This window comes from Canis lupus, chromosome 1 (assembly GCF_048164855.1).
Source record: "Canis lupus baileyi chromosome 1, mCanLup2.hap1, whole genome shotgun sequence".
NCBI lineage: Eukaryota > Metazoa > Chordata > Mammalia > Carnivora > Canidae > Canis > Canis lupus.
This window is the reverse complement of record NC_132838.1, coordinates 27,127,810-27,144,021: the sequence shown is the minus strand read 5'-3', so window position 1 is coordinate 27,144,021 and position 16,212 is coordinate 27,127,810. Positions and strand designations below refer to the sequence as shown.

Genomic DNA, 16,212 nt, shown 5'->3' with positions numbered 1-16,212 from the left:
TAATAAATATTTGTTGATTGATTTCTAAATATTCATGGCTTTGTTACTTGGATCGAAATGCAAAGAACTGAATGACATCTCAATACTTACTTCGCTACATCTCTTCTTTGAGAAAGGCCAATCTAGTAACCAGTAATGCAGAGATAATACGTGATTTTTGAAAGATTTGAAAGAAAGTACATCAAAAGAAAGCTTACTGTGTGGTGTAACTCAGTACTTAACAGCTATTATGGTAGTAAGATCAAGCAGCCACCTTAAGTAAATTGTAGTCTCCTTCACCTCTAAATGTGTGTGCCCCAGAACTCAGTCCTTTTGTCTCTACCTAGGCTTACTCTCTTGGTGATCTCAACCAATATTATTTCTTTAAATATCACTGATACCCTGAAGCCTCCCAAACTTTTATTTTGAGTCTAGCCTCCTTTCCCGAGTTCCAAATGGCTACATCTAACTGACTTCCTAACATTTCTATTCATGTCTAATATCAGGCGAAATTTAATACAGCTCTATGCACTCAGTTGCCCAATACTCTCTCAGAAGTCTGTCCTCTACACCGTGTCTCAGCGATCCAGCATCATTCTGATCTGAGGGGTTCCTGCATCGTGACCTGAAGCCTCTTCTTCATTCTTCACGGGAGGGGAACATACAGACCAAAGAATCATACAGCAGCTTCTCACTGTTTCTACCTGGAAATGAAACACACATCACTTCCCTTTGCATTTCATTTGTCAAAATTAGTCCTATGGTCCTATCTACGTGTAAGGAGGCTAGAAAGTGTAGTTCCCAATGTACCATAAAAGAGGAGTATGAAACAGAATTGGTGAACACACAGTAATGTTTCTGCTTATGTGTCTAAAACTGAAGCCCTGGATTTCTACCCTCAATCTGTTCTTTCTAAGTTAACCCATCTCAGTAAATGCCATGCCATCCTTCCCGTTGCTCAAGATAAAGACCCTGAAGGGGATCCCTGGGTGGTGCAGCAGTTTAGCGCCTGCCTTTGGTCCAGGGCGCGATCCTGGAGACCCGGGATCGAATCCCACGTCGGGCTCCCGGTGCATGGAGCCTGCTTCTCCCTCTGCCTGTATCTCTGCCTCTCTCTCTCTCTCTGTGACTATCATAAATAAATAAAAATTAAAAAAAAAAAAAGACCCTGAAGTCACCTTTGACTCCTTCTTCTCACAAATGACATCCAACCCATCAGCAAGTCCTCTGGCTTCACCTTCAAGACATCCTGAATCCAACCACTTCACATCACCTCCCTACTGATATCTTGCTCTTTCACATCTGGATGCTTTCAATAGCCCAGTTTCTATTCCTGTCATCATACTAGCATTCTTAGCACAGCAGACAGTGTGATCCTTTAAAAACTTAAATCATATCACGCTGTCCCTAAGCTCAAAACCTCCACCTGCTTCACAGGTCACTGAGGTGGTCAAGCTCTTAAAATGACCTAAACACCCCTACATAATCTGTACTCCTCCACCTCACACTTCCAACCTGATTACTTCTATGTGTCCACCTTGTTTTCTCCACCACAGCCACCAACATCAGCCTTTTTCTATCCTTTAAACATACCAGGTGTGCTGCCACCTCATAGTTTCAGAGTCGCTGTTCCTCTAGCCAAAACCACTTTCCCCAAGATACCCACAGGCCTCACTCTTTGACCTTCTCCAAATCTTTGCACAAATGCCATTTTCTTGGTAAGATCCCCCTGACTCCTCTTCCAAAACTGGAGCCTTCCCTACCCACCTACCTTACCCTCAGAACTTCCCATCCTTCTCTCTACTTTATTTGGTTTACCTCCTTACACTTATTATTATCTAACATACTTTACTGGTTTACTATTCATCTCCCCCAACTGGAATATAAACTTCGCTAGAATAATATTTGTCCATTCTACTTAACATAGATTTCTAATATCTAAAACCACACTCCAAATATAGCACTTCTTCACAAATACTCACTGAATAAATTAGTTGCCACTGTCCAAAATTCATTTTAAAATAACTTTACAACTCAGCGTCCTGGGTGGCTCAGTTGGGTAAGCATCTGACTCCTGGTTTTGGTTTAGGTCATGATCTCATGGGTTGTGAGATCAAGGCCCACCTCAGGCTTGGTGCTCAGGGGGGAGTCTGCTTGAAGATTCTCTCCCTCTGCCCCTCCCCCTACTTGCATGCACACATATGCTCTCTCTCAAATAAATAAATCTTTAAACAAAAATAAAAGAAAATAACTTTAGAAATTGACATAACATCTTACAATCTTACACTAAACCAAAATTTGGAGGACAGAAATGGTATTATATTTATCTTTTAATCTTTCATTTATCAAAGTGCCTGAGAGAGAGCAAGGAATCTTTAAATATTTCTTTAATTGAATTTGAAATGTCATTTAATTTTCATATACTCTGCTATCTTATGACTGTCTTTAAAATATATAGTAATGAGAGACACCTGGGTGGCTCAGCAATTTAGCACCTGCCTTTGGCCCAGGGCATGATCCTGGAGTCCCAGGATCGAGTCCCACATCGGGCTCCCTACATGGAGCCTGCTTTTCCCTCTGCCTATGTCTCTGCCTCTCTCTCTCTCTCTCTCTCTCTCTCTCATGAATAAATGAATAAAATCTTTAAAAATAAAATATTTAGTAATGAAGATTGTACAGTGGATTTGTAATCATCATAGAATAACTTCTATTTCTCACTAAGACCCAGGGTATTTAAAACATTTGCTCTTTCTTTGAATGAGCTAAGATCAAGTTGAGTTTTAAGCCATATTTTAAGACATCAAATGTATTGAAGGGTTTGAAAACCATTTAAGTTGATCAAAATAGGTAAGATAATATGTTTAGTAGCATGGATTCTGGAAGAAAGCTATGTAAGCTCTCGTTCCATCAGCACAGCATTCTAGCTGTCACAACCCTGAATAAGATCTTCAAGTTCAGCTTCAGTGTCCTCTTCTTTAGACTAGGTGTTTATGACAGAGCCTGCCATGTGGGGCAGTCTAATGAGATGAGTCACATAAAGCACTGTCAATGAATGCAAGCTCTTTTCATCAGCCAACATTTTCTACTTGCTGTATATCTTACAGCAAAAGTTATATTGCATTAATTTTCCCATTTCTCAGAATCATTAAAACATGAAAGAAATAGGTTACATTTATATCATAAACAGTTATTTTCATTGTAATTGTTAAGATGGAATTATAAAACAACTGAATACTATATGTAAGTTGTAAATTCAGATTAGAACCTTTGCTATCTAAAGATATTATAGCTCTTACTTGCATCTATACATCCAAACCAAGTGCTCAAAGCTGCTGACAACTATCCAGCCCAGGACTGGCAGGTTGTGAGGCTCTGTGCCACCCCTCCTCTTTACCAAGTCCATGGCAGATTGCACTATGTTGATAATGTTTCCCTCCCATTGAGTCAAGAGGTATAGCTTTAGGTTCCTTCCTAATAGGGGCAACTGCTACCAACTGATCACATGTGACAGAAGAAAAACCTAAAATTTACTCTCTAGATCATGGCCAAGAGCATGTAATCACACTCCATATTCAGCACAATATGCAGCGCTCTCTCTCTGTATATAAGTGTATTCTAAAATTTGTGGAAAGGTTTTAATAAAATTAAATTATAATTTTAGAAGGTTATAGAAGATAATTCATGGGATCTTCTTATGAATACTTATCAACTCATGCAAAAATTTAGAAATTCAGAGTTAGAAAATGTGCAAAATAAATGAGTAAGCCTTAGTAACCAATAAAAAATTAAAAATTAAATTTATCTATTATCTAGGTACTGTATTATATAATTGCAAAGTAAAGATATAATTGGCAACTGGGAGTTACAACAGTTTTGAAAGTTATTTAGCTTTAAGCAAAATTCCATTGAACTCTGAAATACACTTTCCAGTTGGATGGTACAAAAAATACATGTTTTGAGCATGATTCTCTTAACCAGTTTAAAGGCCAAGTTCTTCCTAATGGATTTGTAGCCTCAAAAATAATCTGATTTTGGTTAGATCAGAATAAAATACATTGCATGCATGCTGCTCAAATTGATTTTGAGTATCTAAGAAAAAAGCAATAAAATGAAGGCATTCCAGGATTTTGACAATGCCACATTATCAAAATTGAAAAACTGATTTAGGCTGAAAGTAATCAAAATAATTATTTTATAGCATGGTGTTGAAACATTGACAAATTGGTGATTCTGAAGCTCTCTGTCTAAAGGATAATTTGACTAATATACTCATCCATACAACAGTTAGAAACTGTCCAAAAGACTCGAAAACAGCACAGGTTTTAAAGATGGGCTAGTGGCTATTATCAAAAATGACCCACAGAATCTCTGAAAACAGAGAGCTGAGGAATAATCTAAAATCATTTAATATTCTAAGGGAGATAAAACTGAGAAAAGAGATTAATTCATTAAATTAACTCTAGAATTTTTTTTTTTAAGATTTTATTTATTTATTCATGAGAGACAGAGATTGAGAGAGAGGCAGAGATACAGGCAGAGACAGAAGCAGGCTCCATGCAGGGAGCCCGACGTGGGACTCGATCCCGGGTCTCCGGGCTCAGGCCCTGGGCTGAAGGCGGCGCTAAACCGCTGAGCCACCGGGGCTGCCCAACTCTAGAATTTTAATTTGTATTATTAAGTTAGCAGGTCTGATGCAAAAATAAATAAATATTATTAGTATCTACAAATATATATGAACTTCTAAAAATACTGCTGCGACATCTATATAATAGGGATCCAATGTATGTGAAATATATTATCAATAATAGGAGTTTAGTGATTCAAGTTAAGTGTAACATGTTGACATATGTAGGAATATTCAGGCCCTTAATGTCTAATATTAGGAAATGCTATCCTACAGTAAAAAAAACTTCTTCATTCTCCCTCACTCTATTCAGCAGCCACTAATGTTTTCCTCCATAACATACAGTACTTAAAATTCACAAGCAGTAGTTTTTTTCCAAACTTATAGTTTGACAATAAATTTAGGAAATAGTCCCTCTCACTTTGATATGAATGAATCAGATGAGAAAAAAAATCTGTGAATATTTACCATCAAAACAGGACTTCAAAATATCTCAATATGTAAGCATAGTATAGAAGCTATAAAAACAATAAATATTGCTCAGCCTTTATTTGAATACGGAGAACATATTTCCCAGTATCACGGTTTATTAATACAGATAGCACTATGTATCACCTAGATTCATATTTATTTCTATTAACAACACTTACTTAAAGACTGTAGTAAGCTATAATTGGTGTAAAATTACTCCTAAATAATTAGGAGGTTCTAATATGGAATTTCAGACAGATATGAAAACTAAACCTTACTCTAATTGCTGACCTCTTAAAATTCCCTAGATGCTTTCAGCCAGACTGCAAAATAAGATCCAGATAAAATGCAAAAAAATTATTTAAGAGCCAACTCTGTTTTGATTACATGCTATTAAATGAGTATCATATGTTATGTGAAATTTTTTTAAATGTAAGTGAAACATGAATTCATGAGTCAGTAATCCATTATGAGAATAACATTTTGGCTTTTTAAAATTCATCAGGCTATTCAATAACATACCTTAGTATGTAACAATATATAAAAGCTTTTGAAGAAAATATTCATTAAGTGTCAGCAAGAATTGTGCTAAGAAGGATACAAGATGAACAAGACTATTACTCTTAAATAGTTTATAATCCAGTAGAGAGGTAAATAAACAGATAAGATTTCAGTTCTGTGGGCTAAGTCCTGGGATAGAGGTAAATGCCATGGGCAGCACATTGGAGAGGCCCCTGACCCAGTGTGGCTAGCAGCCTGGGGAGGACAGGGGCAATGTCGGAAGGAGTGAAACCCATCCTGAGTCTTCCAGATTTACAAACTTCCTGGGTGGAACAGAGGCCCTTCTGGGAAGAGGCTATAGGGCTGGCAAAGGCACAGAGAACCTGCAAGATTCCAAGAACCAAAAGAAGCCAGAAATAATACTGGAGAGATACAGATACGCAACTGAGTCTGTGTGCTTTACTGCACACTTGGGACTTTCTCTTGAGGGTAAGGCAGGGCCTGTGAAGGATAGTAAGTAGAGCAGCAACATGATCAGCTATGTATTTCAGAAAGACCACTCTAGAAGCAAACTTAAAGCGGAAAAAGACAGTCAAGAGATAAAACAGAGATCCAAAATAAGAGCTGGAGCAGAGAGAACAGCTTTGAGAGATATTAAAAATTAAGAATAGACAGGAGTTTGAAATGGGGATGAGGGAAAGAAGGGCAAATCTCTGCATTCTGACTTAATCTACTCTATAGTTGAGGATGCATCCTCAGAGATGAGAAGTACTGGAGTAAAAGAGAAAGGAAGAAAAATTGAGAGAGGAGAGCTTGTGAGTTCAGTTTTCATATGCTGAGATTGTAAACCTATGTACTATGTACCTCCAGGCAGGGCTGTCTGCCAGAAGGTAATTTGATATGCCAGAATGAATGCATACTCTTTAAAGACCATTTGAGTATGTCAGATAATTGTAACAACAGCTAACATTTACCAAGTTTCTATTGCTAAGCCTTTCATATAACTTTCATATAACTTATTTTTATTATACTTGAAGAGTTTGAGTACCTTCCTAATGGTTACAAAGTATTTAAGTATCAGGGATTTCTGATTTCACCTCAAGTCCTTACCCACTATACTATGCTGTATCATGCAAAATCCATTACAGGTTTTAGGACCAGATAAAAGTGGGTTCAGTTCTAATCTCTGCTACATAACAGCTGTGTGACCTTGATATTCTCCAAGCCATAGTTTCCTTATCTGTAAAATGGTGACTATAACAATTACACCACAAGACAATAAGGATTGGAGAAAGAATATGGAAAATGCTAGATTCAGTCTCTATGTGCAGTAACTGGCAACCACTGTTATGTCTATGCCTAGAGAAAGAATTCTTCTATGATATGAGCAAATTCTCTTTCATCTTATTATGAACTTTTTAAAACTCTATTCTATGTTTTCTATATCTTAATAAAGGCTAACTATCATTTTTCAAAATATTTGAAACATATTCTGTAATATTTAATGTCATTTAAAGATGTCACTCAAATAGAAATCATTTCAATGTAAAGGGGTTGATTCAAATTTTTTTGACATTTCTATAGTGATTAACGTCAAAATACGAAAACCCCAAAGCCCTAAGGCATATTGGTGTTCTGGAACGAGCTTTGGACTTGGAGTCAGAAGATCTGTGTGAAGTCCCAACTCTGCCGTTTACTAGCCATGGCATCATGGGCAAGCCATTAACAATCCCCAGGGTCCCTCTGTCTGTGTACAAGATGCACAGATTGCCTATATGTTCTGAGTCTAAGGACGCTAAAGGAGAAAGGCTTTACAATGTTTGTAGTATCAAAGCCCCAAGTCATTAACACTTGACACAAACTACAAGCTTCCTGTGTTTTAACCAGAAGTAAATGCTCTTTGATGGCCTATCAAACCATTCCACAGATCAGGAGCTCATAGTTTGACTCTGAGATGATAACCCTCAGGTGGAGAGTTCAATGTAAAGTGGGGAGGGGGGGACAGGGTGGTGAGAGCGGGGGCGCGTAGAGCATTCTTTCCTTTTCTCAAAATCTCCCCCATTCTCACTACAAATTCGGTAGCTGAGTTTGAGCTGAGAAGCCAGAAGGTCACACTACATTTCTAGTTTCCAAACCTGGCTGCACATTACCAACACCAGGAACTTAAAAAAGAAAATTTAAATGCTGAGTGCCATAACCCTAAAATAACACTGGAGGAAACTATGTAGGATTTACAAATACTGGGTTTCACTTTGTAAAAGGTCCTATGAAGCATCTTGTGTAATAACCTCACTCTAATGTTAAACATAAAAACATATTCTCTTTAACCTCCACTACACTGAAAACAAGTATTCATTCTTGAGGATGCACACACAACTAGATCAACCATGCCAGTCTGCAGGGACAGCACTTGCGTTAGCTCTGAAAGTTCCATGTCCCAGGCAACCCCAGAGTCTCTGGATAACAGGGACAGCTGGCCAACCACACACACACACGCACACGCACACGCACATGCACACCCCAACCACTAAGAAATGCTCAGTGCCTCAGTGTGTTAGAACAAAGTGTAGATCAACAGATCAACAGCAGCCCTTTCATGAAGCAGCACCACTAAATGACACTATTCACTCAGATGTGTACAAGGTCTCACTGACAGACCTGAGGCCACCAAGATCCATAAACATGCAATGGCAGGGTGACATCATCATGCTATCATCCATTACGTTAGCGTCCACACCATGATAACCAGCATTTTAAAATATAACTACTTTGAAGCCCCTGCCTCCTAACAGCTCTTTGTCTAGTCAGGCAACTTTTGAAGAAGAACATCTCTACCATTTGATAGATTTTTTTTTAGTACTTTTATGGTTTTATATTTTGTGTTACATTTTTCTATAATGTTGCCATGTAAAATTAAATAATTTTACTTTATTTAAGATAATATACAATGAAATTAGACAATGGTTGTTGTCAGTTTGTAAATTAATGACTTGGTTATTATCTTTTTAATGAAATATTTTAAAAAATAAATTAACTTGGGACACCTGGGTGGCTCAGTGGTTGAGCGTCTGCCTTGGCTCAGGCATGATCTCGGGGTCCCAGGATCGAGTCGGGCTCCCCGCAGGGAGCCTGCTTCTCCCTCTACCTGTGTCTCTGCCTCTCTCTTGTGTCTCTCATGAATAAATTTAAAAATCTTTTTAAAAAATTAACTTGAAATGGCATATATACACCAGAGCATATATATTCCTCTGTATTTCAAAACTAAGTTCATCATAGAAGTATTTTCTGGAACCACATTATTATACACAAACATACTGTCTTCTGTTACTTAATAGAAACAGTAGACTCTAAGATCAAGTCATGGTCATCGAAGCTACTAAAGAATAGCATCAATCTGCATAGCACACACTTGGTAGACTCCCATGTCTCCTCTCCTTACTCGTGGTATCACTAGTTGTCTGTGGGATCCCAGAGGAGCTTGGGCCACAGTTGGCAGTAGTGTGGGAGTGTGAGGAAAGACCTCCTGCTGACTTCAGTTCCACACATTAAAGAATTCATTCCATGGAGACACTACTAAATGAGTTAGGAGCAAAAGCCATATAAACGCTTTCCCTTTGAAAAATCAGAATCTTAGAGTGGCTGCCACCAATCTTGTGTGTTCTTTACTCTACAAAGAACTAGCAAAATAAGGAAGCCCATGAGGGCACATGAGGACTATGGCTGCCATCCTTGAAATGAGCAATAGGCATGCTGGTAATACACCTTCTCCTGTTATGCTTCTGACAGTCAACAACATATACGCTATCAAAGCACTTTTGGAATAAAACCAAATAAAGGAGGTGTGCAAAACAGTTTAGATCATCGAAAACACTTATTAGCATGATTTAAATGCCCTAGTCTTTCTATCACTGGCTTTATAAGCAGATGATCAAGGGAGTCCTCAAAATGTGACATCATTAAACAGGAACCGGATACATTTCCAAAGGTCTGTTTTATGGCCTTGGAAGGGATTTCAAGGCCATTTTATATATAGAATATATACATATATATATAATGTAGAATAATGTAACATAGAATATATAATAATAATATAATATAGAATACAATAATAATAATATGATACAGAATATATATATTTATATATATTCTATATATTTTTTAACAAAGCTCTTGATTTTTATAATATATTTCTTTTAGTATGATTTTGAGTAGTTTTGCCACAACTTTTGTCAGCAAACTTGAGACCATATTAAGACTTACTGATTGCTCATTTAAGTCCTGGGAGTCTTCCATGTGGTTTTCTCACTTCTCCTGCCACCCCCAGGTAGAAGCAGCTTCTTTCAATTAAAAGTGGACTATCTAAAACAAAAAGAGGGAAACAAAGAAAAAAACTGAAAAATTTATCTTTTTTATTTATTTTCAAATTACCAAAGCATATTATGATTTATGTAATAGTGGGTAATCGATTACTTTCAAAGAACAAAACTCATTAATATTATCTCCATATTTTATAGACCTAATGATCTTGAAAATCACAGTAAAACTGGAATTCATGAACAGCTACTAAGGAATACTACAAATAAACAATAACATCTGAGGACAATTTTGGAGACACAGTCTGCAATAAACACTTAATATACACTATTTTGCTGAAAGAGATCTGCCATTAAGCAATTGGCAGATTAAAAATTAAAGTTCGCATTAATTGTTCACTTTCTAAAGCATGTGAAATGAGAAAATACAGTGTGTATCTTATAGCTTGCTATAAAGGAAATTTTGTCTGAATTATCAGATGATTATTATTCAGTTTCATAAAATACATGCTCAACTTTAAATAGGAAACAAAAATAACATTACTACAATAAAGATGGCATTACAAACATATATGGGAAGGACAATTCATTAACAAACCTAGTGAGACCATCAGTTAATTATTTAAAACAAGTTCATCTTTACTCCATACCATATATTTAAAAATCTCCAGGCAAACTGAAGTGTAAAAAAACTCTAGAAAAATAGACATAATTTCTTTTAATTCCTAAATGGAAAAGAATTTCATAAAAATAATGGAATATAAAACAAAAGAGCCAAACAACCTCTTGAATCACCTCACAACACATCAAAAAATAATAAAATTAAAAGATACATGAAAATACAAAAAGAAGTATCTGCACAAATATCAAACAAAAGAGGCTAATGCTCCTTCTTACAATGTAAACAGAAATGCACACACACCTCTACAGAAAAATGGTCTACCACCACAAAACAATATTCAAATTCATTAATAAATAAAGTGCAATTTAAAATAGCAATGATACAGTTGTGGCCCTTTAAATAGTAATTTTAAAAATAAAAAGAATATGAGATTAAAAAAGATTTATGTAAAAAAAGGTGTTTCTTATGGGCATAAATTAGATATAAACTACTAAACTCACACTTGAAGTAATGTTTTAGTGACATCAGAATTCTCTGAAGATATAATTTAAGTGAAAGTATTCTAGTAAGTGTCCTGCAGAAACATTTTCCCCATTTTACTGAAATTCAACATATGATGGTTTTTTGCTCCATTTTACATACATCCATTCATTTACATTCCCTACTACAAGCCAGGTAGACATGGCTTTCTTTTCTGTGTTGCAATTATTTTCTACAACAACCCTATTAATTCCCTTATTAGAATAAAAGACATTTTAAAAATTACAAAGGAGGTGTAACCTAGGTGACTCAATGGTTGAGCATCTGCCTTGGGCTCAGTTCATGATCCCGGGGTCTTGGGATCGAGTCCTGCATTGGACTCCCTGCTCAGACGGGAGCCTGCTTCTCCCTTGGCCTGTGTGTCTCTGCCTTTCTCTGTGTGTCTATCATGAGTGAATAAAATCTTTTTTTTTAAATCACAAACGAAATTAGAAGTATAATTTTAAATTGTTTTATGGACAGAACACCCAGACATGTAGATTAAAGGTTTTTTTTTCAATCCTAAGAGTTAAAAGTCATAAAACAGTGATGTAACTTGTATATATGTAATGTGACAGTCTCCATATGACACTGATTAAGTATACTCCAAGACCAGAAAAGCATCGCTCAAAAGAACAGCACAATTTTACAGCATATATGAAATGATAAGGAAGGGTAAACACGAAGCACTGTGAAAGGTGTGGCAGCATGCATTTCGACTCAGGAAGTTAAGTAGGCAGGGAGTTCAAGATTTACCAACACTATTTTTGTACTGGGGATGGGCATGAGAAATGGCAATTGGAAAACAGGGCTCTGCCTCTTGCCTCACGTCTCTGCTGTCTTTCATCTCCCCTCTCCCCTGCTCCTTAAGGACTGGCTCCCCACATCCAATCTGGGTCTTTCATCCTCATCCTGATTCTTCTTGGGCACTTGCTTGCTCCTCCTATCATTAAAGTCCTCCGTCCCCATCCTTGGCCCTGCGTACTGCCCCCTCTCTTCAAGGAGACCAAGACCACTAAGGTCAGGCTCACCTTGGGTGTGGGCGCATCCCAGTTAAGTGCAGCTGATGCTGACCTTGCTCAGACTGACACCAGCCCACCTCATCAACTCTTCCTCCATCCTACCAGATGGAACTGTGCAGGTCATCTCTTTTAGAGGCATTTTCTCCTCGCTACCTGGTTAACAGACTGGCCAAGCATTCCTGAGGCTGCTATTTTTAAAAAGTATCACAAACTGGGTGGCTCTGACCAATAGAAATTCATTCTCTCATAGTTCTGACAGCAAGAAGTCCTAGATTAGGGTGCCATCAGGTCCATGCTCCTTCTGGAGATTCTAGAAAAAGATCATTCCTAGTCTCTTCCTAGTTTCTAGTGTTGCCAACAAGATTGGCATCCCTTGGCTTGTAGATGCATCACTCCAATCTTTGCTTCTATGGTCAACAATATTCTTCCCATGCGTCTCTTGACTCGGCTTTCTGTGTGTGTGCCTCTGTGTGCAAACTTTCCTATTCCCATAAGTAACCAGCCATTGGATTAGGATCTACCCTAATCCAGTTAAAACATCATCTTAACTTAATTCCTTCTGCCAAGACACTACTTCCATGTAAGATCGCATTCACAGGTAAGGGGGTTAGAATTTAGGGGATACAATTCAACCTACAACATATGTATAGTTACCACACTAAAATGATTTTTAAGACGTCATCAAGGTTTAAATGTCATATCCGTTTCATAAAGGATAGCTAACAAATTAAGAATATGGATCATTAGGAAAGAAGTAATCATTTTCTGGAAGGACTACCATCTCAGGACACTGGTAATAACTCAAATGAAATTAAAAATTAAGACTTCAGTAAAGATGTTGGAACATAAGAGATTTAAGAAAAAACCAGCCTTTTTCTGTTAACCGCCCATTGAGAATCTATTTAACGTTCCAGTTGGGGAGCTATTTGCATTAATGTTCCATGTTACAACATAATACTTTGCTTTATGTTTCCTTAAATTTGAGATTGCTACTTAGTTTAACTTCTTTACGGTAACATGAATTTCTTTTTTTGCCAAACACACTAAGGTACTAAAATATTATGAGCCCAGTGATTTTATATTATTGAACCAAGTAAAACTACCTAGCCTAATTGCAGACACAGTATTATTTTACATCATAATTTAGCAATGGTTGTTATGCTAAATCTCTTAACATTTCATTTTCACAAATATATGAGAAAAAGACAAGAACACTCTTCAAATCAAGTAAGAGAAGTATTACCTCATAATAAAGATATAAAATTAAGGAATAACAATAACCTCTTGCTGTTTTATGAGGCAATAATCTAGTTCCCAGCTCTATTTCAAGGCCATTCCCCCAGAAAAGGTGAATTCAAAAAGGAATAATAGCAACCCCACCCATTTCATGTTAGATTATTTCTCCTGCAGTCAGGTTCTCAGTATACAGAGAGAGTGGATGATGATATCATTTTCTTCAACCCTGCTCTAGAAGTGAGCTACAAAAGTCTTCTGTCTTAGACAATTAGAATTTAAAAAACCAACAATTCTTCTGGTTTAAATATATAATGAGAGTCATCTCTCAAGTCATAGGAAAATCCTCAGAAATGGAACACGGTACTGAGGCCTGGTCCAGGTGGTGGAGACAGCAAAGGGAAAAAGAAGATGTTGAGAGAGATGTGAGAAGTTTGTAGAGTGTGTGATGCAGCCCTCACCCTCAAGATCTGCCTTTCTAACAAAAGCTTCAGTGAAAACTAGATTGTCCAGGCCTGCTTTCCTCTGGCTGAGTAAACATGAACGTGAAGGGGGCGGCTCTCTGTGCCAAGGCTGGCACGGGACAAGGACCACAGCCGCACATGGGAATACTACACCTCTGGATGATGTGCACACATGGCACAGCCTCTGTCCAGCCATTAAAGCCAGAGACCTGGGCTTTGTCACAGACTCCTTGCCTACCCCTGTCCAATTCCCTAAGTTACAAAGTGCTGTCAGTATCCCACAGAGTTCACTCAAATCTCTCCATGTTTCTCTCCTCACTGCCATGACATCAACACAAGCCATCCATGGCCCTTGCCCAGAGGGGAGCCACGGCCTCCTGAGCAGCACCTTCTCTCCAGAGTTGCTCCCTGGACTTGACTTTGCACAGTGCCACCAGAGAGATGCTTTACAGTAGAGATATAATTGGATTTTCTTAAAACAAGTCAGAGCTTTACCCTACCTTTAGGATAAACCAGACATTCTTTCATTGGTCCTACCTGAAGTTGTGGCTGTATCTAGAAGAATCCCATGAAAGATAACCCCTAGTCAGCTGTCTCTGCTCCCTAGGGCCTTCTGCCTATCCCCAGTGGGAGAGCTTCACCTTCCTTCTCCCTGGGCTCCGTTCCACTGTACTTGCCATTCCCTTATCCTTAGCACTACCAACACAATCAGCACACAGCACAGAGCTCACAGTCAAAGGCTGGGACTGCCCCAGAGTCTCCGGGGGGGATGGGGGGGGGGCGGTATATGCCCACTACAGGCTCTGCTGCCACACAAAGAAGGGAGTGGGGAAAGGAATATAACACCTACCCATGATCCACATGCCTTAGGGAAAGATATGAGACCGCATTTTACATGGCTGCCCAAACTCCGGTCCCAAACCCAGTGCAGATCCAGAGATGTGGAGGGAGGTGCATGGATAGATACCCATAACTATTGACAAAGCCCCCTTTAAACTTAGGTGGGGGCACTGAATAATCTATGTGCATGTGCAAAATTTCCTGGGCCAGGAGAGGGTATCCTTCTATTACATTCTGTCATTCAGAATGGCTAATCTATGGCTTCACTTTTAGATTTTTCAAAGGGCAAATACATTTCCAAAAACATACTGTGTTTGCCCACATGAGCCCATATTATAACTACACTGATCCAAATTTGGAATTCAGTACATAACCCTTTAGACGACACAGTTCTTTCCAGTTACACCAAATTACTTGTATCTAATGATGCATCACAATTCCTTCCTATCGCTTAGGATGTGAGCCTGGGAATGTAACAGGCTGGTGGTCCTCCTTTAGTGGCAAAATCACTCGGATATAAAACTCCTGGGGCACCTGGGGGACTCAGTCTGCTATCTGACTCTTGATTTCAGCTCAGGTCATGATCTCGGGATCATGATACGGATCCCCACATCAGGCGCCTCGCTCAGTGAGGGGTCTGCTTAAGATTCTCTCTCCCCCCACCCCTGCTCATGCCGTCTCTAAATAAATAAATAAATAAATAAATAAATAAATAAATAAATAAATAAATATAAAAAATCCTTATAAAACCAAACAAACTTGGGCACTCTTTATAGATGTGTGGAAAAACCTGGTCTGTTAGGGAGGGAGCAACAGAAGGAAGGTGACCCAGAAAGAGCAGCAAAGGAGAGGATGGTGAGTAAGTCCTGGCAAAACTGAAGGACCTGGATCTTATTACTCCTGAAGTTTCAACTGTTTCTGTGCCCTTCCTGCTGCTTGGCTATTCAATTCTGCCTTGGATTTCATGAGCTATCCTCACAGTGTTCAATTAAATTCCCTCTTTTATTAAGCATATTGCCCGACATAAAACTGCGATTGTACAGGAAGTCTAACAACTTACAATATCCTGACATCATTCAGATATCATGGCTGGAGCCAACTGTCCAGAGGGCACTGCTTTCACATACTGCACAGCAAGGTACCTCCACTGCCCTCCAATGCCACTGATGTGTCTGTGAAGCAGAGACAAGCCCTGGCCGGTCTCGGCAGCTCAGGCAGCAGGCCCATGAGGAAAGCCAACAGAACAAAGAACACGCAGCTCTAATCCTGCGGCCAACTGTTCAGAGGTGGACATGCGCATTCTTTGACTATGCACGTGACCCTTGTCCCTACTTGCACAAAAGGAAAACAGCAAAGGTGTCCAAGAGACAGATCTGGGTGAACAGTAATGAGCACTCTGTGCAGCTTCAATTGCCTTCCATGAAACCAAACTAAAAACTAGATGCCAAGCTATGTTGAACTGTTTTGTAGAGCGTGAACTTTGCAAAATAGTCACATTTAACACAAAATGTTTAATAATAATGGGGTTGATTTCTCATGCTATAATTCTCACCAGCTTAATTTCATGATCATCACCTGGGTCATTAGAGATAGGTTCATTTTTTGGCAATAGTCTTCCTGGAAT

General features: G+C 38.4%; 1 protein-coding gene across 11 annotated transcripts in view; it reads right to left on the bottom strand.

Annotated features, from left to right (window-relative positions):
- Nucleotides 1-16,212, bottom strand: part of EYA4 (EYA transcriptional coactivator and phosphatase 4) — a 306,653-nt gene that overhangs the window by 232,969 nt on the left and 57,472 nt on the right. For all 11 annotated transcript variants that reach the window (XM_072824123.1, XM_072824116.1, XM_072824125.1 and 8 more), the window contains exon 2: nucleotides 9,836-9,934. In XM_072824123.1, the coding sequence (XP_072680224.1) occupies nucleotides 9,836-9,868 (33 nt within the window). In that variant the 5' untranslated portion in view covers nucleotides 9,869-9,934. The remainder of the gene's footprint in view (nucleotides 1-9,835; nucleotides 9,935-16,212) is intronic.